The 25,443-nt window shown below is 42.1% G+C and overlaps 1 protein-coding gene across 2 annotated transcripts in view; it reads left to right on the forward strand.

The window, feature by feature from the left end:
• LOC144942737 (ephrin type-B receptor 1-B-like) overlaps positions 1-25,443 on the forward strand; it is a 175,519-nt gene that overhangs the window by 30,361 nt on the left and 119,715 nt on the right. For both annotated transcript variants that reach the window (XM_078869609.1, XM_078869610.1), the window contains exon 2: positions 20,930-20,994. In XM_078869609.1, the coding sequence (XP_078725735.1) occupies positions 20,930-20,994 (65 nt within the window). The remainder of the gene's footprint in view (positions 1-20,929; positions 20,995-25,443) is intronic.

Consider the following 25,443-nt stretch of genomic DNA (forward strand, 5'->3'; position numbering starts at 1 on the left):
GATCCGATGTATCTGACACTCTTCAGGTGTCTATGAACTGTTATGTTTGGCGACACCCCTAGCGGCTCCTTCTGAAGCGGGAGGCACCAAGTAAGGACCCAGAAACCTGGCTTCAGCCATTCTAGCCATGTTCCATTGTTAATCCCTGTTTAATTTACTTCTGTTTCAGGGGCCTCTATCATGGAACTTTTTTTAATGAAATAAGAAACAGAGCAGGTGTTTGTTTATTTATACGTTTATTTTAGTGTACTAGATGCACCGTTTCATCTTCCATACCTGGGGCTTTTTTGAGAAGGTGGGAGGGGGGGCGTGGTCGGGATAAAAACTGAACGTGGCAGAGTTGGATTATGTCTAAACGAAACGCTCCCTTTTATGTTCGAGGTTATGCAAACAAAATATAGCGCAGCACGAAATCCTTTAATAATAATGCGTGCGTCGCAAGTATACCATCATCCAATGAGATCATGGATTGCGTTATCGTCCATTATATACTGCGCCTAGCATTTTAATTGCTGGAGGGGGAAAGGGGAAACAAAAAAGAGCCGACCACTAAGACAGATGGTTCCATCATTGGGAAAAAAAAGAGAGAGAAAAAATCGTTTGGTTCCAAAACAATCTTTTTTTGTTCATGTCGTCGAAATGAACGGAGGAACTAAAAGTTTAGTGTGCTTGTTGCTTGGCTTTTCCCGAAGGAGTATACGGGCCAATGGCAGGTCAGGGCTACACCAGTGGCTTTCACTGTGCTTGCCGTCGATCTGGCCTTTGCTAAACAATGATGAATGAGGCTCTGTGCACCGAGCTGCCCGCCATATCCAAAACCATTTAGGCAGAGAATCAAGCCATTTTGCAATCGCAGCCACTGTGTTCAAATGGGTTATAGAATCGAAGAAAGCAAAGTAATAATAAGATATCATTATTGAATTAGGCAAATGATATTGCATGGCTTTATTAAATGCAATGTAAAATATGTATTAAAATCGAGTGGTAATTTTAAAGTGATATTACCAAAAGGAGCTACACAGTACATCATGTTTTCACTCGTAGAAATCTTCTGATTTATTATACGATATAATTTTCTCATTAATACAATACACACCTAACATTCGATCAGTGGGGCTCTTATCTGACACAGCATGGTGTACTGTTGGCTGTCTCATGATAGCAAGCAGCTGCCCGATGACCAAGTCACCTTGAATGTACACGATCTTAGAAGCTAAGCACGATTGATCTTGATTAGAGTTTGGATGGGTAACTACCAATTAATACCAAATGGCTGTAGATTGCCAGTAGATGGCAGTCCACAGATACATTTGGTCCACGCAGTGGATTGAGTCTGTAGAATTAACCGGTCCGTATGGAGCTTTTTGAATCTCATTATTCCATCATATTTGTGGGTTTTCTCCAGATACTCTGGTTTCGTTTCTACATGCCACTCATTAATGCCATTGGCCAAACATCCCATCGGTGTAAACCCTTTTGATGAAAGTCACAACACTCAGTGAGGCTTTCTTTGGATAAAAAAATTGGCATAGTCATTATTATTAGCACAATTGGAATATAATTGAGGGAAAAAATGGACTGACCCTCACGTAAAGTTAATTAAAGCCATCCAAAGGTAAGTGGACCAAAAGGACCAATTGGGATGAAGTGTTGTGGCTGGCGCTCATGAGCTGTTGAGATTCTCACGAGGGTTCAATCGGGCAAAGTGAAAGCTTGAGCTTGAGTCTGGTTCCATGGTCACCACGGAATTCCTCACGGAGGCAACCATATCGTCCTGGGAATGGTTCAAACCGGAGCAGGAGAGGACCTGTGGTTGCCATGCTTTCCCCGAGTAACACAGTCGGTGCGGCGGCGTCATGCTGTGTGGATCCGTGTTGACATCAGATCCACGGACCTCCCAGCGGCGGGCGGGGAAAAAGAAACGACGAGGAATGGGACATTCCGCGTTGAAAGAAATTAAACCACCGCGCACGTCTTTTTGACACGCACGGGGGGCCTTTTTGACGATGCGGCACTCGCAAAGCTAGCGGGCGACCGAGAATTTTTGCACTCAGGGAAATAATCACTGTTTGCATGCGTTCGAATCGCTGACGTGAATTATGTAAACGTGGGGAGGGGGGTGGGGGGGGAACCACCACAGCGTGGAGAATTTGCACCGTCGTTTCCTTGGGGAATTATAACCGCTATTGCCATAGTAACATTCATTTATTTTACCGTCATTAATTAGAGAGTCAGAATTTTCTCTGGCAGCGATGTTCTGTCTCACCATGAAGCACGGCGTACCAACCGATGTGCATCAATTTAAATATAAATGTGTTGTTTAGAATGTACCATTAGCATATGATGTTACATTTCATATTATGCACAGGGTCATATTTTGGATTTGAATGTTGTGTATATTTCAGGGTAATCCGAGTGGCTGAATAGTCTATAGAGGTCAATATGCATGCCATTGGGGTAGCAGTTGTGAGGTGTAAATCTCACATCCGAATGAAGAAATTGAACATCACCTACATTGCCTCATTTCTAAACAAATGTACTCCATTAGCATTTGCTTCACACATGGCACAACTCTACACTAGTTTTAACTTTTCCATGTCTCATCAGCAGGATGTGACCCATAAGGACGAATGCCGCTTGGTAACATCATGACATGGGTGATGGGCATTCACAACCACTGTAGTGCCCTCTATTCAGTCAGTTGATTCTCATGGCGATACCCCGGGGTACCAAATAATACAAAATGGCCAAGGCAATTAAATATTTTATTTATGGGACACTTCTTTTTCCAGGGGTGTACTTAACTCCACGACTGGGGTACCAATCAATCCGCGATGTCGAAACGCAGCGAGGACGATTGTGCTGAAACCCTGAACGCTCGTACGCACCATAGCGGCGCATCGTGTATAGCTCATCGAGATGAGTCGATTGCCTCATCGCCGACCATCAACAGACTAAAAATGACTGCATCACGGACATTATGTGAGAGCCGGGGTATTATGGTACCCCGGGGTACCGCCATAAGATTCAGTTGCAGAAATAGGTAGCTAAATGCTCCAAATAAGCACATGCCACCCTGAAAAGTATTTCTGAAATACATTGTTTGACAGATTTACGTGGATTTCAGCAACCAACCCTAGTATCTCTTTACTTTCTTCAACAGGGCAGCACGTTTTTTTGCCTTCCCATGATATTAATGTTTTTTATTTATTATGCCAGAGGTGACCTGGTGGCTCATGGGTCAGGGAACTGTGGATCGTCGTTGAGAATCTGAGTTCAAATCTGGGATTCATTTTTCTACCTGAGTCTCAAACATAGTCAGTTTGCTGATCTGAGCCCAGTCACAAATGAGTGGACAAAGAAAAACCCAATGCATGTATTGCTTTTGCAAAGATTTCAGATCTGAGAATGTAAACATTTAGATTTTACTGCCACGTGATGGATATGTCAATATCAGGGCAAGTGGTAAAGGTGTAGCACCTCTTATGTGGATAATAGCGCACTTGAGATGATGTTTGATATCATCTTTCGCAGGCCATTCTTTCATATTGTGTGATGCACTGCTGTGAAATAATTTTGAAAATATATTTTCGTTGCCTTCGGACATGGTACCAATAAACACCGCTGGAACACAATTTGAAGAAACAAGACATTATGCTTTGCCATTTGAAATTCAAACCACATTCATACACTACCTGATATTAAACATCTTAAAGACAAGAGGCGACATAGAATATTCCTTCATCGAAGAGTGATTTGAGAATGGTTTATTTATCTGCGTCCATGCCTCTGCCCGCTGGTCGCTTGGTTCATCTTAACAATTAGCAATCCTGTTAGGGTCATGTGATGCTTGAAAATTTTTGGGAGGGGGCACAATGTATCCACCCCTGCCACCTCACTTCCCCGTCCCGCTACCCATGAGCCTCACTGTCACCCTGGCGATACTTTGTTGAGCTTTCATTTGTGGCCAGATCGCTTATGAAAAATAACGATATGGCTCAATGGGCCTTACTTTGAAAAATTAAAATAGTTTAGATTATGTCAGAGCACGCTCCAGACGGAGTTTTTAACCACAGCTAAGGTTAAACACTTAAGAGCCTCCAGATAAGCAGAGATGTAAGATAGCTTTCCCATGCTACCTGAAATTAAACATTCGAAAAAAAACATCAGGGAACCCTCGAATAGGCGTTCATCCGATAATAATGATGAGTGGCTGATTTTAATGATAAATGATGACTTGAAGATATGCTTTTGTCACTGGATTCCCCCATTCATTTTTAAGTTGGCCGAATAATGATTTCCGTAATATGCAATAGTGCAACGAATCAATGACAACTAAAATAATTTCAAGATGTTTCAACAATGCTCTTATTTTTCTTACTTCACACAAATATGACACGTGACATTTTCTATGCTGTTATCGTGGGTTCTAACTTGGCTTTGCCATCGTGACGAGCGAATATCCACCTGGGGTTAGTACAATTTGTATTCGTTGTCCACATTGATCTCATGATTGACACTAATGCATGTTTCATGCGTGTCATCTTTGTAAGTGTTCAAATACACTTTCCTGTTTTGTTAAAGTCACGGATAAAAGTGACAGCTCAAGCCAACAGGGGTTATGAGGTTGTAACTTCTGCAAAAATGAAAAGGCAGTTGGCAGGCGACATGCAAGTTTTTTTTCTCTCTCTCAATATTATAATGGCATATGTTAAAAGGTATCATGAATGCTGGTTAGTGGCTGCTAAAACTGACATGCCATTTACTGAAACATTACCGCTGTATGAAATGAATGCACTTTTGTATGAGAACGATCATTCCGCAGCGTGGAATTGCGAAGGAAATTTCACAGACAATTTAGGTATTTAAAAATAAATTATATGGCCTAATCTGCAGAGAGCAAATGTGCAAGAGGAAAGGAATTGTATCGAATCACTTGGCCCGTTTGTGAGTCATACATTAATGGCCTTAAACTCCATTTGGCTTGAAATTCTACTTTTGTTTTTTATTTTATATATTTGCATTTTTTCCAAAAACTAAAATAGAATGAAAATTACTCCTCCCGTCCAAGAAGAAAATAAGAAGTTGGGAGCAGGGTGTAATTAGAGATGGAAATCGGCGCTGTGTGGATGCGGTGTTTCTTTGTTGGTCAGTCTCCACCGCTAAAGGTGTGGAGTTTATAGGTGGGGCTATGCTTGAGCCCGTAATTGTCCATAACGAGCTGGGGGGGTGGGGGTGAGTCTTGACAGGCTTGTGCAAACAGGTGGTCGTCGGGGAGAATTGGCTCCGCTCGGCAATTTAACTGGGCGTAAGAAATTTTTTGCCGTTTGAGTTCAGGATTACGAAAGAGAGAACGCAAGCCCCATGAGAAAGCGCGCACTGGAGGGCCTCACGCGTTTGCAGAATAATTGGGCGGACCGCGGCCATTCCCACCGTGTGCCCTGTGTGACACGAAATTGCACCGTTGCTTTGCCGCTACTCGACGCGTCGCGACTTTGCCCACACAAAGTTGCTCGGCGACTTTTGTTTTGCTGCGATAGTGGAGTCGACTGCGATTGATTCGACGCCAACCGTCTCGCTTTGTTGAAAAGATTGAGGGACTTGCGCTGACACATCCTGGAGGATTGACGGCGGCTAAATAGCGTTCTGTTATGCGTGAATCTTTGAAGCCTTCTGGGGACATTCATTGTTCAGCGTTTTGAGGAAAAAAAAAACATTTTAATTACAGCGGCTTGATTTGTATGTAAATGAGTGTGTGCTGTTGTATGATTTATTCTTCATTTGTGGTAAATTATGCTCGTGTTTTTATCAACCACTACGAAACCACAGATTTTTCTATGGTTCGTATAATGAAATGTCGGGAGTATGTATGGATGTCTGTTGAACTTCTTTCGCACCGTACGTAGCCGACCAATCGGAGGTGCGGGGAGTGCTGGTGAGTAGTGATGTGTTGGGTCTGTATATATTTACGTGGGTTGCACCCCCAATAATACCCATTGATCCACTAATACTTGATCAGTTGTGTGATGCCAGTTAGCCTGCACGCTTTGAAGCTACATATCTTGGTTAAGGTCCTCGCTTCGTCTTTCCTTTGCTGTTCCTCTCTCTTTGTGTTCATTATTCCTGCGGATGGAACGTTCGCAAAGGAGTGGGTCATGAGGCCACACCTTAGCAAATAGTAGGCACAGAGTCTTAATTGCTTTTAATGACTTGCAGGTTGCATGTTTGTTGAAAAGAGGTCGTTTTGCGATGGGAAAATTCTGACTCTGTGGCCTTCCTCCTCATTACACTCTGAATCAATAAATAACTTAATTTCAATAAGCAACAGAACAAGTTTGAAAATAGAAATCTCTGTTCTGGTTCAACTTTCGGTGCCAACCCCATCATGTAAAGTTTGTTGGGATATTCTCTCGTGTGCAACACAGATGAAATTGCATTATACATTATTTTGATTAAACCTGAACGAGTATTCGCAGGAGCAATCGTTTTGTTTTCTCATTTTAATAACTGTTAAAAAATCTTAATTAAGTGATGCATAAAACATCACATTTGTCATTGTGATATTATTTGTACAGGATTATAAATGCCAAAATGTACAGATAATCTGCTTATGCATGTTAAATAGTACATTGTGTTAACCCTGTTTTTCTAGTCCACATCAAAACTTTTGATGACGATCGTTCTTTCAATGGTTTTAATATAGCAGTAATAATAATACAAATTCCAATATCTTTACTTGGGCAAGAGTCATTGAGTCTCCAGAGTTTTTTTTCTTTCTAGGACGTAATGTTTGGGCCAATTCCATTAATGAGTGTTTGCCTTGCGGAAGGAAATCAGAGTTCCCGGAGAAAACCCATTGCATCGGGGGAGGTAACAATCAACATTGCCACCTCCTGGTCCCCTTACAGCCTTTCTACCTCGCCAGCTCTTGGTCACCACTCCAAATACTAACCATGCCCAACTCTTGCTTAGCTTCTGAGATCTTATCGGATCGGGCACATTTGAGGTGATCTCATGGAAGGCACTGTGCAAGTTTTTTCATTTTTTGATTAAATTCAGGAAGATGAAGAAAGCTGGATAAAGTGAGAAAAATGACATTTTGGTAACGATTCAAGATCACTGTTACCACTGCAGAACTGTCATACTGTTGTTGCCTCGAGCATATTACAAATAAACACAAAGGGTTTGTTGCAGCCCATCCACCCAGAACCATGAATATTTAAATTGTTCGAATTTCCATTCGCACGAAACGATACTTATCGGGTGATGAAAACCACAATGACATTATCGGGTCCCGCCGTACCCTAATGAGTGACAATCGCCCGATCATGCAGATGCACGTATACAGTACGTGCATCTGCATGATCGTTGCACTAAAGGTCGAATGGCATACACGTGCGTAATGAAACGGTCTCTCGATGACGTTAATGTCTATTAGCAAGAGGAGTGGAGTGGAAAGGAGAGAAAAAATGTGTGCAAGGAGCCAGGGGGGAAACCCTCCTTTAGTGCGGTAATTGCCATGGGCAATTTAACGTCTTGGTAATCACTGTCTTATTTTCACTTTCCTATGGTGACAGTTTCCATTTGGGAGACCTGCGATCCAAAACCACATGTTGTTATATTATTTTTTCTTTATATATGTAATTTTGTTTAAATCCGTGTCTGAATTCCCACCCCCTAATATAATAATGTGCTTTTTTACCATTAGTACGGATGTAATTATGCTGTGATTCGTCGATTAAAAATGGTTCTTGTGCTCATGATGCATGCAATCGAATCTGTATATGAGAATGGATTGCTTAGAATTTGTGCAAATGATGTGTAAATTATTCATGTTGTATGAAGACTAAAGGCATGCACAACCCATTCAGAAGTAATTTGAAAACAATACGAACGAGATGGTTAAAATGGAACAAAAAAAAGAAATTAGAATTTAATTGTGATGCTAAATCATGACATTTTCATTGAGTTGCTTGGGAGGTGTGGTGTCATCACACACCAAGTAATAATCCGAGGTCTTTTTTTTATTAGAATATTGACCAAGCCAGGTTAGCAGTGCACATCGATGACAATTGGTGATTCAGCTGGTCTGCACTGACCCCTTTCTGAGCCAGTCCATATGGAGGAGCACTTTATGCATTGTGGCAGAATTACTGGGAAAGAAAATACATGTTGCACCTGATGCTGGATTCCTAACCCTCTCGTATGCAATGCTCGCCCATACACGTTCTCGCACACAACATTTTGCCGCTGTGGCCAAAGGGGGCTGATGAATAGATCATTTTGCTCGTGAGAGAGGAAGAGAGACAGAGAGAGAGAGAGACACCATTGTGATGATGCAGTGGTTAGTGCAGTGCATTACGGTCCAGGCCATCAGGTTTCGATTGCTGGCAATGGACATGACTAATGGCAATCGATAACCTGAATCTAATTGATTAGGCCTGAAATGAGCATCTGATACAATGTGTCAACATAAGCGCTGGGGAGGCAAAGGTGGGCAGTATTTGTCCTGATCACATACGCTTTTTACATTGCACACCATATCCTTAAAATGTGCTTGCAAACACGGAACCTGTCATGGCAGTTTGTAATGCTATGTAATATTTGCATGCAGTTTGCGTGAAGGACACATATTGCATACATTGCAGATAACTGATTTTCACATGTAAGATTGAATGTAAGTATCATGGGAATGTGTATTTTTTTTACAAATAGGTATTGTAGGGTGAAGCCACGTAATGATCTGGCCAGGTTTGTGTTAGTAAGCTCCAAATATAATTGAATCCAATTGCTGAAGTTAATTGTGTGAATTTGTTCTTCAACTTACCGTGAGCTGAAACAATGATAATTTGGCGATTTAGCCGCTGGTACACGTGCCAGTTTTAGTTGGCTTTGTCAGGTGGTGGAGGCTCTTCAAATCTGGCCAATTAATTACGTGGCCTAACCCAAATATCAGCTATGAATCAATATCCATATATATATTTGACCCATTAAATTAACTGATGAATTACGATTCTCCTTTTGTCATATTCCTACTTGCTTGCTCATAAATACACTACAATTTGCAACAAAAAACACACACACACACAGATCCCTTTATGTGTGGAGGTTGTCTTTGTGTAAATCTACCATGCCATTTTTGTATCCAAGTGGTTAGCCAGGTGTGCTGTGGCAGGAGACTCTAAATTGCTTCCAGGGAATTGGCTCTTTCATTCCTGAGAAAAGGTTAGGAACATTGCAAATCGGTAAGACTGCTCAATAATTAAATAAAGACGGTGGAAAAAGACGAAGCTCCTCGACCCAGAAACATTTTAGGTGACCTAGAAACATTTTTGCTGTCATTATGCGGAAGCCATCGCGCGGCAGATGAATCCAGCACGTTAGCGTTTGCCGGTGGGTACACGGGAGCACTGCGACTACTAAAAAGAGGATGGTGGGAGATTCCAAAAGGGGGGAGGTCTTGCTGCCTGGAGTCACAGATGTGACCAGGGTTAAAATCGCACAATTTCCAAGGAATTTTGACGTGACGTAATTTGACTGAATGCATGAGGAGGGGGGGGGGGAACGCCATCGGTTTTATTTTTTAGTGCTGATGTGCGTATTTGAGATTGTGTTTTAGTATATTTTTTTCGTTGTCTCTTGTCGTCTAGAAATTGGGTGGTGTACATATGTGTTTGTATTGCTCTGAAATTCTAATTCGCTCTGAGAACTATAGTCTCATATTGGAACAGTCTACCATTTAAAGCCATCGGAATCAATAACTAATTGTAGAGAAGAGAATTGAATGTAAATCAATAGTGAATTCCAATCCTCTCTTCCAAAACATAATTTATTGGCCCGTGGTAGCGGTGATAATCTAAAAATAGATACATTAGTTGGTGCTGAGTTAAAGCATAATGTGATGCTCATGGTAGGCACAAATGCCTATGATGCACATTATTCTATATAATTACAGTGGAGAAAAATTATCGTAAACTCCGACACGTTGCAGTGGCTCAGTTTTTGCAAGTTTTCACAGTGAACTCCATGTGCGAGCCACAATACGCACTTTGTATTCATTCCTGGATGTTGCAGTGATTTACACCGCTCACTACAGTCAGCCGGCGTTAACATTCCTCGGTTGATTCCTCCTCGCGTGAGTATCTGGTATGGTCATTATCAGCAGTGGAGGAGAGGGTACTTGGGCATTGGCGCTGGCCAAGCTACTCCTCCATGTGCCATGGTGGATTTTTATTTTATTTTTATTTTACTTTTATTAATTTTAATTTTCTACCTACGTGACTTTACCGAAAAAACCTAAGAATATGAATCCTTGCAGTCACGAATGCTTCAAATCTAGAATTCAAATCTAGGACTCATAGGTGTTCGCCAAAAGCAGTCTGTCAAGGCAAAGAGGACAATTGAGTACTTGGAATGTAGCATGAATGAACCATGATGTAATTAAATTTTTGTATTTATATCCACGTAAGTACAGCAAGTGTATGCACTGCCTTTCCCCACATCGTGCTACCTTGTCCACAGTTGTCGTCAATTTGCTGCAATATAATAATGCTGAGTGGCAATGCAATCCCCACCTCATCTGTCTCTTTGGCCTGTTCAAGCATGCGCTGATACACACTTTCTGGACATTTGCCCACGATTCAGTGCTTTGTGGTTTGCAGATGGCTGTGAGGTGGTTGGTGTTAGGATAGTTCTGTCTGTATGATGGTTGCCTTCTTGAAACGTGTTTGTCCCACTGCTCTTTGGGTCAGGTCTCGCTCTCAGTGCATTGCCGCAAGGGGAACGATGTATTTATTTATTTGCAGATTTGTGTCCGTGTAATTTATCACCCTGGTGCTAATTTTCTTGCTCAAGTTATAAGCAGAATAAACTGTAGCAGTATGATAATTATCATATATGAAAGTTTCGTATGCATGCTTTAGAGTACACAATAGTCTGAAGTGCAGAAAGTGCCATAAATTATTACAAATCTTTTCAAACATCTTAATTTTTACGAAGTACCACCTACAATCCAGTACGGAATATACTACTTCCCAGAGGTGGGACAAAGTCATTGTTATGCAAGTCCAAGTCGAGTCGCAAGTCATTAAATTCATGACTCGAGTCTGACTCGAGTCCAAGTCACATGACTCGAGTCCACATCTCATAGGTGGGACAAAGTCATTGTTATGCAAGTCCAAGTCGAGTCGCAAGTCATCAAATTCATGACTCGAGTCTGACTCGAGTCCAAGTCACATGACTCGAGTCCACACCTCTGCTACTTCCCTATTTTTTGTATTACCCCCATTATAAGCTTCAACACTTGGTAAATGTTGACCTCGTAATTCAATTCCCTCTGCAGCCAATGTGCATTGCTTGCTCTGTACTTACAGTGTCATGCAGGGCTATGGGATTGTGGTATGAGCTGTCTTTGATACATGCACTTTCTTCATGCGAGGATAAATTGGCGGGCCAAGTGAAAGCCTCTGGCATTTTGTTTCTCCTCCCTCCATCCCCTCTGGTAACCCCCATATTTTTTGTCTTTGGAACACAGCATATGGCAACAATTTAATGTCTTAAAAAAATGTTTTAGATGATCCCTGCTAAATAGTAGTCACATCCGGTGGCGTTTGAAAAGCCACACAAGCGTGATTCATTTTTCAGCAGGGGTTTTAATCCGTCGGTATTCTTCCGAGACGTATTGTTGAATGACACGCCGTGAGAGAATGATGGAATGGGTCTCTTCAGCAGCGCTCTAATGAGCTGTTTAAAGTTGTTTTTGCTTCAAGCTTTCTCCTTAAATTGTGGATAATTTGAGTTACACGTTTGAACAAAAAAAAACATTGTTCACCTATTTCTGGACGTGAATAATTTCAAAAGGTATGCAGTGATAATACAGTGTTTAGTGTTTGTATGTAGACTTGATAATGAAATACTGCAATAATAATCAATTGAATAAGTAATGTCTGGGATGTCTGTGTGGCTTGGCAGTCTGAGTACTGACCTGGTACCACTGAAATCCTGGCTTTGAATCTGGATATCCACCCCGTGATTACATCGGATTCTCAAACACCGTGGGTTGATGGTCTTGGCCCACTCACCAACGACTGCACACAAACAAAAACTGCGTTAGGTTTTTTTCCCCGCTCAATACATTTGGTGCTATCCAGCTCTATATATTGATAGGTGGCACGCTCTTTGCAGGACATGTACAAATGTGGAGGTTTATTGGACCTGTTCACTGACTTGGGGTACTGCGATGCTTGCGGGAAGAGTTCTGAACAGAAATTCCCGTGTCTTGTGACATAACGCCAAGAGCACATTTGAAATATAACTTGATAAAAAAAAAGCCACAAATGTTTTAAAGTAACTCCTAGCAAGACACTTAGTTTGACAGCCCCGAGGTAATCCATTTTGGTGAGAAGCATGATTAAGGGGGCCTCTTTTGCCCTTTTGGGTCGGCGGGTGCATGACTCACTCTGGCTCCAGGCCCTGTCTTGTACGGTGACAAATTACGCTCCAGACAGAGAAGGCGCAGGGCTCTAGTCTGACCTCCGTCGCTTCCAATGTGTAACAAACAGAGGTGTGGACTCGAGTCATGTGACTTGGACTCGAGTCAGACTCGAGTCATGAATTTTATGACTTGCGACTCGACTTGGACTTGCATAACAATGACTTTGTCCCACCTCTGAGATGTGGACTCGAGTCATGTGACTTGGACTCGAGTCAGACTCGAGTCATGAATTTGATGACTTGCGACTCGACTTGGACTTGCATAACAATGACTTTGTCCCACCTCTGAGATGTGGACTCGAGTCATGTGACTTGGACTCGAGTCAGACTCGAGTCATGAATTTGATGACTTGCGACTCGACTTGGACTTGCATAACAATGACTTTGTCCCACCTCTGAGATGTGGACTCGAGTCATGTGACTTGGACTCGAGTCAGACTCGAGTCATGAATTTGATGACTTGCGACTCGACTTGGACTTGCATAACAATGACTTTGTCCCACCTCTGGTAACAAACATTCGTGAATAAGTAATACGCATGTAAATAAATGAGTGAATGAATAAGTTATTGCCGGGAATATCGATAAACCTTGCAATCACTTTATTCGGGTTTAATTGTTACGCTAACAACACCAAAGTTCAAGTTTCTCTGTGAACTACACACGATACCATGTGGTGCTTATGGCAATTGCATTATTCTGTAATATACTGCTTATTTAATCTATTTGTCGTTATCCAGATAAAGTACCGCTGATATGCTTTTTTTATACATATATAACGGTTCTACTTTGAATGTTTGCCAAATGTATTGAGTACTCTTGTATTTCTTAAAAAGAATGTTCTTATAGAGGTTGCTTACAGGTGGTTGCCCCCGCTGTGCGGGGTTTTATTTTCACCCTCGAGTATGCATTTATTTTACAAATCCTTCAGTTTCCTTCCGCTTATATAATCATTATTTTAAGCAGCCATGAATCATCCACTGCTGGATGAAACGTTCCCAAGTTTTCACCCCAGCTCTCGCAAGTTCCGCAATGAGAAAATAAATCCACCCAGCACATGCCCACGAGCTTATTTCATCACTCCATCTCCGAAGCGCAATGGCCTGCTCCGACGTGCCGCTTGCATCAATACTCGTGTCATCCCGCACCTCCGATTAGCACGGTCGGTTACGTGCGGCGGCGAACGAAGTTTAACATATGTACATCCACTTTCATAAATAAACAAACGAGAATTAAATTTCGATTTAAAGCTTTCGTGACTGCAGGGATTCATCTTCTTGGTTCTTTCGGTAAAGTCACGTAGAAGGGAAATAATAAAATAATACAAAAATAAACATAATAAATTCATTCTCACGACGTTTCGGCCACAATGCAAGGACGGCTGCTTGCGTTGTGACCGAAACGTCGTGAGAATAATTTTATTCAGTTTTATTATTATTTTTATTTCCCTTCTACGTGACTTTACCGAAAGAACCAAGAAAAAGAGAATTAATTGGCCAAACGTCCCATGAATTTGAGGCTTGTGAGCCAGTGGTGCTTCTTTGACCTTAAAACTAAAATAAAAACTAACAATAAAGAAGTAAACACATTTCGAAAGATCTTGACTTGAAGCTTTCGTGACTGCCGGAATTCATATTCTTTGGGTCTTTCGGTAAAGTCAGGTGGATAGGTTCAAAGAAACGCAAGCGGTCATCATCGGGCTGATGACGACCGTTTACGTTGCGATCAAAACTAAAAAACAAAAAACGTCGTAGTTTTGTTTTGTTATTTTTGTTAGTTTCTTTGAACCTATCTACGTGACTTTACCGAAAGACCCAAAGAATACATTTGCACAGCTCGCAAATGTTTTTTGGTGTTTACGTCCTCATAATAATAATAGCAACAACAGTCCTATTTGGCTTGCTAATTTGCTCTGATAAATTGATGGCTGCCTTTTGCTGTAATAAAAAAGGGAACCCCCCCCTACCAGAATGCCTGTAATAAAGATCGCCCTGAGGTGTGGCAGAATGAACGGTGTAATTGCATGTTTTTCGCACCAGTGAATTAGCACAATCGGGGGTGCGATCGCAAGTGACAAAACTTGTCTTGCAAAGCTGTTGGTAAAATGAATGGCCCCACAATCCTCTTTTTTTTCGTGGACTCAATAAGTGTACAAACAGCTGCACGAGCCAGACGTGCGAGGCAAGGAAGTACCACCCGTTTTGAAACGTGTCCGTCAAAAGCCATGTTTACTTTCGGATCCCAAACCTACAGTCACTTTCAGTGAAAAATACATCATGAGTCATCTGTGTCGTCGGGTTCCGCCTATTGATGCGTTCATGTTTTATATCCCCTGTCTGCATTATTATATTATTATTGTTGATAGGCGTCAGGCGTAGTGGGTAGGAGGTAGCGTGTGTGTGTGTGCTTGTGAGTCACAGGTTTGTTTATTTAGAATTACCACAGTGGCCCTCAGGTGCTGCTTTGCAGGAGATGATGTTTCCGCTTTCTCGGGATTTATTTTTTTTCCAGGGCTCACTAAATATACACACGTGCATACATCCCACTAGATGCTCGGAGAATATCGTAGTATTCTTATTTTGATGGATAGAACGCGCATCGGGCAGTTACTGTGTGCTACTCAAAAATGCAACCCTTCGTGTATGATCTTTTATTTAGTTGCAATGCATTTTAATCGGACAGAATATGGGATAATTACAGCTCAGTGAGTTTTGGATGAGAACAATACACCGCATTGCGTATATAGCGAGCGGATCTAGGAAGAATTACGAATCGGTGATGTATTATGAAAAATTAGAAATATATTGAAAAAAGCACAGTTTGCTTCTATTTTGTGAATTTCATTAATACGTATGACATAAGGAAACACCTTTCTGCGACGTGTGGGTGTGCGCTTGCTTATTGGGGTTGGTTCTACATTGACAAATCGCATTGCCACAACTCCAAGCTGAGAGGTGAGAGGGCGTCAGAGCATTTTTGTCCCATTAGCACGCGCACACAGTAATTTTTGTTTAAGCCGTTAAGCTAATCAGGTCTTCACAAGCTATTATTTTCCCGTTGATCAACATTCGATCAGAGAACATGGAATTACTGGGCTATTTTAGTTATCCAAATATATTTCTGTCCAGCCAGATTGTGAAACAACTGTATGCAATCGAAAGATTACATCGTTTTGGTTGTATGGATTATAACAATAGCTAAAAGGCCGTTGCATTCATGGTACGGTGCTTATTTAGTAAAAATGCTGCAAAAATCTCAACATACGATACGGTAATTAGAAATCTGCTCCGTAAGTTCAATTATGCGCGTGTGTGTGTACACGCATCTCTGTAACAATTACCCCGCTGAATGTTTCTGGATTATGATTGACACCATCGATCACACTGCTGTAGGCTCGCTTGCATGGCTCTTCATTGCTGCATTCGGAGGGACAATTGTTATTGTATCTTGACTTAAAGCTTTCGTGACTGCAGGAATTCATATTCTTTGGGTCTTTCGATGAAGTCACGTAGAAAGGAAATAATAAAATAAAAAATTTGTAACATAATAAAATACAATTCTCACGACGTTTCAGCCACAACGCAAGCAGAACAGGTCTTCACCTGAGGACGGCTGCTTGCGTTGTGGCTGAAACGTCGTGAGAATTGTATTTTATTTTGTTATATGTTTATTATCTTATTATTTCCCTTCTACGTGATTTTACCGAAAGAACCAAGAAGATTGTCCCTTATTGTTTAAGCTGATATTGAACTCTAACTTACCTGTTTGATTAAAGGTGTCTGCCTTGTGGCTACGTTATTTAACGTGTCGCGTCTGTGCGTCTGAGTCATGAGACACTACGTGTTCGTCTGCCATCCAGGGGCGTTGTTGATTCACACCGTTACTACATAAGGCGAAGATTTTGGCTTTCGAGACTAATTTTTTGTTTTTTCTTTTTATTATCTAGCCCAACATTGTCAAGTACTTTACCAAATACTATACATTATTATAATGTTTTGTGCTGTCATTGACACTTGACAATTGGCATAAAATAACACGACATTTCTAATCACATGTGCGTATGCAAGGACTACGAGCAAGTCCTACATAAATTAGTAACAATGACTAGGTATGGTTTGTTAAATTAATCTTTCATGATCACAAAACAGAACTGTCGTGTGTCATCAATCCAGCTCCTACCTAGAGAGTACTGTATAGTGACTATGTATGTCTAAAATTGTCCATACTCTGAATGTGATACACGGAATGGTCCATTCACTCATTGTCATCAGATCAGCAGATCATTTGCTTTCTTTACATATTTGCCTTATTTATGACCGATAGAATTAGGTAAATATCCGTCATCACGATTGTCATCATCTTGCAGTTGCATTCAGACTCTATAAATGACATTGTTTCATGTTGTGTCACCATCATGGTCAACATCATTATCATCAGCAACAGACTATTTCAAAGAGCATAACAATCAGGAATACCAAATATATAATGAAACAGCACTCCACTTAAAGATATAATATATTTTCATCCTTTGGCCTCTGAGCCTGCTGAACCAATGTTAAATACCAGTTATAAACATAAACTTCACCGGCAAAATGCACCGCCTATTGCCGCAGGAACATCACTCACGGTGCACATTGCAATGCTGCAGTCACACGGAAGGCTTGCGTTGGTTTTACGCGCCCCAAACCACCTCCTCCTTACAGCTGTGTCACTCCACTGGCAGAATCTATCAGAAGTGGCTTCTGTATCAGATGTCACGGGGCGCAGAACCTGCGCCGCGTGACTTTGTGGTAACAATCAAATGCCGATCAGTTTGAGGGTAATGGGTTCACAAGACTGACAAAGGTAACGGCTAAAGGGAGAATATTCAGCACTGTTTTTTGTACGTACATGAAAATAGACCGAAGATGTTACCAGCTACCCTTTAAACCACTGTATGTGCAGTGGTGCCAACCTAATTGCTTTATATGGAATACATAATTACGCTCAAGTAATGTCACACCCAAAAGTGAACATTTCTTTGAGAAGTATTTTCACTTTGAACTATAAAGAAGGAGCAAATGCACAGAAAAAATGTTACTGTCATATAAATTTTGGTCGAGGTATTGGTGTGTGCATATGGGGGGAGCAGTTTTACGGTGGTTAGCACACTGCGCGATAAACCCGGCGAGCCAAGTTCAATTCCTGGCCGTGGCTGATAGTAGTGGCAAGTGGTACCTCAACATGTCCTAGGCCCCTATTTCACCAACACGCATTAATACACTTGGTGAAGCATGGTTAGATAATCTGTAACTGACGCACAAATGATGTATTGATTTGAATTGTGTTCATCTATTCATGTAATGAGGAATTATTAATACAGTACTATACAAGTGGGAAATGGAAGCTAATAAACAACATAATGCCCCAAATATCGTACAGATTAAAAAAGAAAAATTGTTATTTCTAATAACAGAATTGCATATGGAAATTACATTGATGATGAGGATTATGATGTTATATTTAAATTCAACATAAGTCTCTCTATACTTTATATTTGAATCTGTAGTATATACATTAAAAAAATAAATAATATTGTCTGCAGTTCTCACGTGCTTACCATAACCCATGCAAAATCTGCATTATATTGTGCCTGTAAGTTTGGCTCTCATGTCTCAATGTGGTTTCAGGAGGATTGTGTGAAATCAATTGGCAAGGCTAGCTTCAACAAAGTGTTCACAAGGGAACTTGAAAACAAAGCTGCTTTAGGGACATGCCTGTTGCACATGTATATATGTATATACCGATGCATTCAATGCAGATGTTGCCTCATTCATGGCCGTTTCAAGGTTAGTGTTTCTTGTTCTAAACTTTTCCGTGTGACAGTAGCATGTGAATGCGGGTCACATTCATCCCGTACATTAAACCCTGAAAATTGGTTTCGAAGCTTGCAGAAACAAATAAATGAACTCTAATGAAAGCCTCATAAATCATTTTGGTAATATCGAGAAAGCCAAAATGCCACTGCTATTTCCTACCTTTGCCGTATCATTCATTACAATCTGCTCCGGCGAAGCAATTCTCGCAGAGATGTGTAACCATTAACATTCAGAGCATTATATATTTTTCTAAGTTGGTCTAATATAACATGTAGTTAGCGGAGATTAATTATGAATGTTGACATTTTGGTGGGAAAAAATATAATCACCGGCGCCAGTTTATTCAAAAGACACAAATGAGATGGGATAAACTCCCCGCATGAGTAACAATTAAAAGAAACGTATGATGAAATCTCGCCTGTAAATAGGGCCCACACCTACGTATAATTGCCACTAATCCAGACTTCTTACCTAGCCAGCCGAACCTCAGTTGTCTTGGGAACACCGACGTGAAACGTGCTTGAGCTTGCAATGATTTACTTTGCGTGCCATTTCTTACATACCCATCCTGTGCTGCGATATCCCATACTGGATTTACATTTTTATTTGTCAAAGGTGGTTGTTCATGAATTCAACGCAATCATTAGCGCCGTTGTGGAGACCGTAAGTAACTAAATAGGTAAGCTGACAGATATGGGAAAGAAACATTGTCTTTTTATCTGTCATGTTTAGAAATACCTTCGTGTGTTATAGGTACATTTGTAGGGTGGGAGTAGCTACGCTCTTGTGTGCTATAAAACTGACGACCCGAGTTAGATTCCAACCATGGCTAACACCGCTGAGGAGTGATATCTGAACAGGTCCTAAGCCCTCCATTTCATCAACCCAAACTGGCCCTCGTGTAAAGTATGGCCATAGCACTCCTATAAATGATGTGACTCAGGAAAACATTCATCCAGCAGTGGACCGATAAATGGATGTAATATACTAGTATAATACATGCACAGAATAAGCATGTAGTCTGATTTTGTGGGACGACGATTCGTGTTTTTTCTGGTGAAAACTTGTCTTTTAAGGTAAAGGTGCAGCCCTGCAATTACTTAAACTAAAACGAAACCATGTTTTATTTAACCAGGTAAGGCCCACTGAGCTACGTAGCTCTTTTGCAGAAGTGACCTGGCAACCAATGATCACCCAATAAAGTGGTTTCTCACGTTGGAAATGTATAGCAACCAAATACTCGAAACCAAATACTCGAATTCTTAATACCACTACCGGCAGAAGATGCCTCCACCAGATAGAGCTCTACAGAACCCCTAAAGAGATAATTTGGCCTACTTTTCCATTATTACTGACCATACACCTTGACAAAGAACTGTTATGCCGACATTAATTAAGTGCTCCAGCTCGTTCCAACCTTTCATTAACGGCTCAACATACATTCCAAGGTTTTTCTTTTTCTTTATGTCACCCATGCTTATTGACAACGCTTCCTCTCATCCCAACGTCAACATTCCCGGTGGGATTTGAAAAAGAAATGCATGAAAAAACACGGCCGCATGTATTTTCCCATGGAAACGTGCACCACCCATTAAACACACAGACAAAACGTATGGCTGCAAGTGAGGTAGTTTATTTTGCAAGCCCTCGGACGTGTTTCCTGCACACACTGCATAGGCGTCGTCTGTCTAATCGACGCACTGTTATTACGAATGTTATAATTATTAGCCATGAATGCATATGAAGTGCATTGAATGGGACGGGTATCTTGAGATGTGCATTCGAATAACGTGCGCGTACAATGCGGCGTTGTAGGGAGCGGTCGCGACGAACCTCGGTGACCCGAGTTCGATTCCCGCTCACTGCCAACACCAGTGACGATTATCTGAACCGGTCGTGGGCCTCCCCTAGGTCGACTCAGCCTCAAATGAGTACCTGGTGCGGTGTGTTAACATCGCCAATTGGGGAGACAAAATCGGCCGGGCGTGGTGCTGGTGGCCACCCACCCTCCGGTCTGCCTTGCCGACCTTCATCGGTGCTCGCTCATAGCACTTGCTCCAACAGTCTGCTAAGGCTATACGGGGGATCTCTGTCTTTTTTGTAGTGTATTTCCATACACCGACACGTGTGCGTTGCATGTGCACACGTGTTTGACTTCGTGGGGGAGCGCTGTGGCAACATCGCCGTCGCTTGGTGGCGAGGGCTGCCCGTCGTTGTCGTGCTTGGGGGAGCGGTGGGAATTTTGGTTCGTAAACTGTGCTGGTGACCTCGTGCACTTGGGTTTGATTGCCAGCCATGGCTAACATCGCAACACAGGTGGCATCTCAGCTTGTGTTGGGCCTCCCGTAGGTCAGCTCAACCGGCGTGCGCCGTGTGAATGTCCTCACTTGGCAGACAAAGGGCAGCCTTGCAGGTTTCTGGCCGTACCAGTCCTCTGTGTGAGTCGTGCCGGGTTCAATAAGCGCTTCCCAACAGTGCTCTGCTCACAGTTCAAGGGTAAACTGGGAGACTGTGTCTTTTGTGTTTGTGTGATGTAGAAACATTGACCCGATGCTTTCCTCTTTGTATTTATTTTTGCAGAGATTCTCATGGACTCCACGTTTGCCACGTCCGAGCTCGGATGGCTGGCTCAGCCGGGGAACGGGGTAAGTGTCGAGATTTGGCCACAACGTTCTCTACACACTGTCCTTTCTTGTTTCCGCCGCGTGCCATTTGGCGCGATGTCCGATGCTTAGCCCCACGTCCCAGGAGCTTCTTCTTTTCAGTTCCCAAAGAAGCTCTGAAGCACGTGGAGCAAAACGTCGACATTGTGCCAAGCAACCCAAAGACACATTGGAGAGTGAAACAGTAATTCCCTGCTTAGTGTCGTAGGTGCGTTCCTGATGAGGATGTATGTATGATTAATTTATTTCGCACCGTACGTAGCCGAACCATGCTAACCGGAAGGTGTCGTGTTAAGTGTAACACACGTTAAGCGAAAAAAACGATGTCCCCGTAATAAGGAAAGTAACCATAAAGTTTGGCAAGATACATCCACACAAAGTACGATGATAGGACCAATAACTGAGATGAGGGTACGCCGCCGCGTACCGCATCATTCCCAGCGTGTATCCAGAATTCCTATACCACTCAGCCACGCAGCTCAAAAACGTAGCTCATCTTCGACTACTCAGAGTCTGCGCTATAACGGGGTGCATTCTGCGTTGTGTGAAAGTGTCCCCTAATGGAAGAACCGCTCGATCGCGAACACGCGTTAAGTGAGGACCCTACAGCCCAACTACAAAAACCGACGCATTTTTGCGTTTGAAATGTTGTTTTCATGCCATTATAAGATGTTAAACATTGTTTCCTTCAACTTCATAAGAATATAAGCCTTCCCACATTATTCAGCACTCTTAGGAATGATTCAAGTGCTTAATCAACTGAGAGTAGTGAACTGGCTTATCTGATCTTCGATCACCGTGTCTAAATATAAGTTTATCTTTAGTTTCTTGCAAATATTGACAATACAATCCACACGCAAGCCCAACTGTATTCTATATCAGCCATTGTTAGCACATGAACATGGCTTACTACAATGCCCTTATTCTAGCATTTAATCGATACCAAATGCCCTATTTATGCAGCAGAATTACTGGAATCATTTCTTTTTTTATAATTAACCACCTTTTTAAATATTGAAGAGGATTTAATTGTTGTAACAGCCTTTTGCACATCTACATATGTAGGACACACCAATTCCAAACACAACAGAGTGGTGCAGGAAGGATGAATAAAAACAAGTGGATTATAACGCTCCTGATTGGAAAAGAGAGAAGATTTTCCCATTGTTTAATGCCACGTGAGGATTGCTGGGCAAAGTGACTACACTAATCATGTGGCTATGGAAAGGGTGCACATATAACTCTACTCTTAAAAGTAAACCAACCCTGTGCCAAGGCATAACCGGCCATTATGGGATAATCTGTAGCTGCAGTGCTGCATGGAATGGCAATAAATTGCCAGGTACGATTGCTCCCCTTTAATTTGCATGCAACATTTTTGACATCACCGTCGAACCACGCGTGTGAGCACATGTCATACTCAATAGGTAGCACGCTAGCAAACGCCAGTGAAATGTCACTGTTTTAAAGTCCCCTCCCACAAGACTGCATTCAGTTTCCGCCCATCGTGGTAACTCAAATTGTTGCCAACTCTCCAAAAATGAGAGGAATGGAAAGAGAATTTGGAAATGTAGAAACCCGAACAGATTCCATGAGAGGCCTTTTGGGTTAGATCGCGTAAATATATAGATGTGTCCTTAAAACCCACCTCCATCCGACACAGCCAACTTGTAAAGATTGTCACGTAAACAGAACGTGCCAATTCGTCACTAGTACAGCACACTGGTGTGTTGGAGAGCCAAGCCACAACATTTAGAATCTGAGTACGACGTTTCACCAGTAATTACAACTATCAGGCGACAGCCAGATTTGTGGAGAAGTCCACGTGTTTCGTTCCTTATATAGAGGCGTAGATGTGATAACCACACTTCTGTGCTCTTGCGCAAAGTGGGGGGGGATTAATGAATAGATTGCCGTGGTGAAAATTGTCAGTCATAATTTTTTAATAGGTCAGTGGTCAGAATGAGCCCATCGGTACGATGGAAATTATTCAAGTAAGCGCCGTGACTTGCCGACTGACTTAGAGATGGACACATAAGGTTCCTTACAATGCTCGTTCATGAAATGTGAGGACATAAATAATTTCTACCACCATTCTTTATTTAAATAGGCTTTTGATCTAAATCATACCATGCCTTTTAGATTTTTTGGCTGCTTGTAAGTTTTTGCTTTAACAAGACCGGTGCTTCGCTTGTAATTTTAAAACATTTCCAATAATATGCCTTTGTCTTGAGTCGGACACTCTGCACGACCCATGGCGCTTTTGAGTTTTTTGACGTTCCTTGAACCACGACACGGGAAACACTCCACACGTGGAAGGCAAAGTCTCGCTGAAACAAACTGCAAGTAATGGCCCCTCCAGTCGCACACCCGTGACCTTATTTTCAGAATCAATGTCGCGACCTTTCACACGTACCGTTTCCCTCCCTATCGTTGCCCCCTCTTGGAGAGATGAAGGTGGTTGTCGTGGGTAGAGAGGGCAGATAGGTCAGCGGAAAGTATAGCACTCCCTCGGAAATGTGGTTGTCGCGACATAATGAAAATGTCCAAGCCCTGTGCGTGGAGGTCCTCCGAGTGTTTGTGTGAGCTGAGAGAGGTGGTGGGGGGGGGAAGAAAACACTCTCACGCTCGTTGTACTACCCCACTTTACTCTCCGAGCCACTCTCACCTCAGTGCAGCTGCTCATCCTACCTGCACTCCCACCAGCCAAAATAATAATAATTTTTCCATTTGTACCACTTCCCCCGCCGCCACCCCACCGTCCCCTGTGTCTACATAAAGCTGTGTTTTGCACCTCATTGGAACACGCGGCCTCCCAAGAGTAAGCAAGATGCGTGTTGACAAAACACGGGTGACCCAGATGCTACCACTCCACAAACTAATTAGATCCTTCACTTTCCAAGCAACGTGTAACCATAATTACAGGGCTGTAGGCATTAGTTTTAAGGCATCACAATTTTTTTTATCTTAGTAGTATTCACGTGACTTGGCCGTGCCCCGTGCGTGCTTTAATATATGATGCCGTTCTTAAATTCCAAATTTGGCCGATAGCATTTAGGGCTTGTTTTTGCTTAATTGGACAAACGAAATCATAAATTTGAAACTAATTAAAGTGACTTGAAGTAAAGTTAAAATTTCCAGTGGTTAATTTATGATAGTCACTGGCAGAAACCTGGGTTTCCATCATGTGTTCTTTGCTAATAGGTACCAAATGTCAAATAAAAAGTTCCGTGCATAAAATATACATTTTTATTTGTCCCCTCCCCCCATCAAACTCTGCGAAATATATATTTAAATTTAACATGTGTCTGCTTCCAGCAGTGTGCTGGCAACATGTTTTGCATGTAAAGCTTAAAGCACAATCGCTTTGAAGGCGATACAGCTACTCGGCATTTAAACAGGAGAGTGCACGTTTCACTTACAGGGTGGTCGACCTTTAGAAGGCAAGTCCATTTATCCGGTTTACTAAGTAACCATTGGCCATTGGGCAGTGCTCATCTCTATTAGTAATTCCAACACAGTGGTTAATGAGGACAAATCGCTACTCAAGACCAATTCTGTCGACTGACCATCAATTGATGATGACCGAGATATACTCATTTTACCGTACCCCCACAGTGACGATAGTTTAAGTAGATCCTGGTCATCTAAATCATGATTTCTTGGTTAAGGTAAAGGTCCACCCTTGCTCGGAGGTGTGGGGGAATGACCACAAACGAGACCAGCTTTGTGTTCAGTCCGTTGTCATTCCCCCGCACCTCCGATAAGCACGGTTGGCTACGTATGGTGCGAAAGAAGTTCAACATACGTACGTGCATGTACCGCTGCTGGCAGAGTGGCCACGATTAGAGGGAGCTCTAGAGAGCCCCTCCACAGGGTAATTTGGCCTACTCTTCCATTCAGAGACAGGTGTCTTGGAAGAGGTTCGGAGTACGCCACACTTTACCTCGACGAATGTGTACACATTCATACCGCTGGCTGGACAGAGATGGGTGGATTTGAGAAGCCCTGCACTGCTGCCTCAACTGCCGTGCCGGGAGATCGAATAGAACAGGCGAGATGTGGAATGCAAGTCCAGTGTGCCGACCGGTACACTGCGGGTCAAACATCTGTGATGTCTTGGATAGCTTGTCATAATGCTTGACCAAACGATTTATATCCTGACCACAGGCTGAATACAAAGGTTACCGCGTGTGACATTATACCTTCCATTATTATTATTGTCATCATGACTATGCGTGGATTACGTAATGCCATCTTACCAAATTGAGCCTGTTCAAATGCATTCCAAATCAAGCAAAGCCAGTGTTGGCTGACATCATGAAACAGGCTCGAATATCAATACAGAATGCAGAATGGCTCACTTTGATGCTTCGCCATGGCATTCATATCTAATGTTTTCAACAAAAATGACATAAAAAATATTGACGG

The sequence above is a fragment of the Lampetra fluviatilis genome, chromosome 28 (genome assembly GCF_964198595.1).
Source record: "Lampetra fluviatilis chromosome 28, kcLamFluv1.1, whole genome shotgun sequence".
Classification (NCBI taxonomy): Eukaryota; Metazoa; Chordata; class Hyperoartia; order Petromyzontiformes; family Petromyzontidae; genus Lampetra; species Lampetra fluviatilis.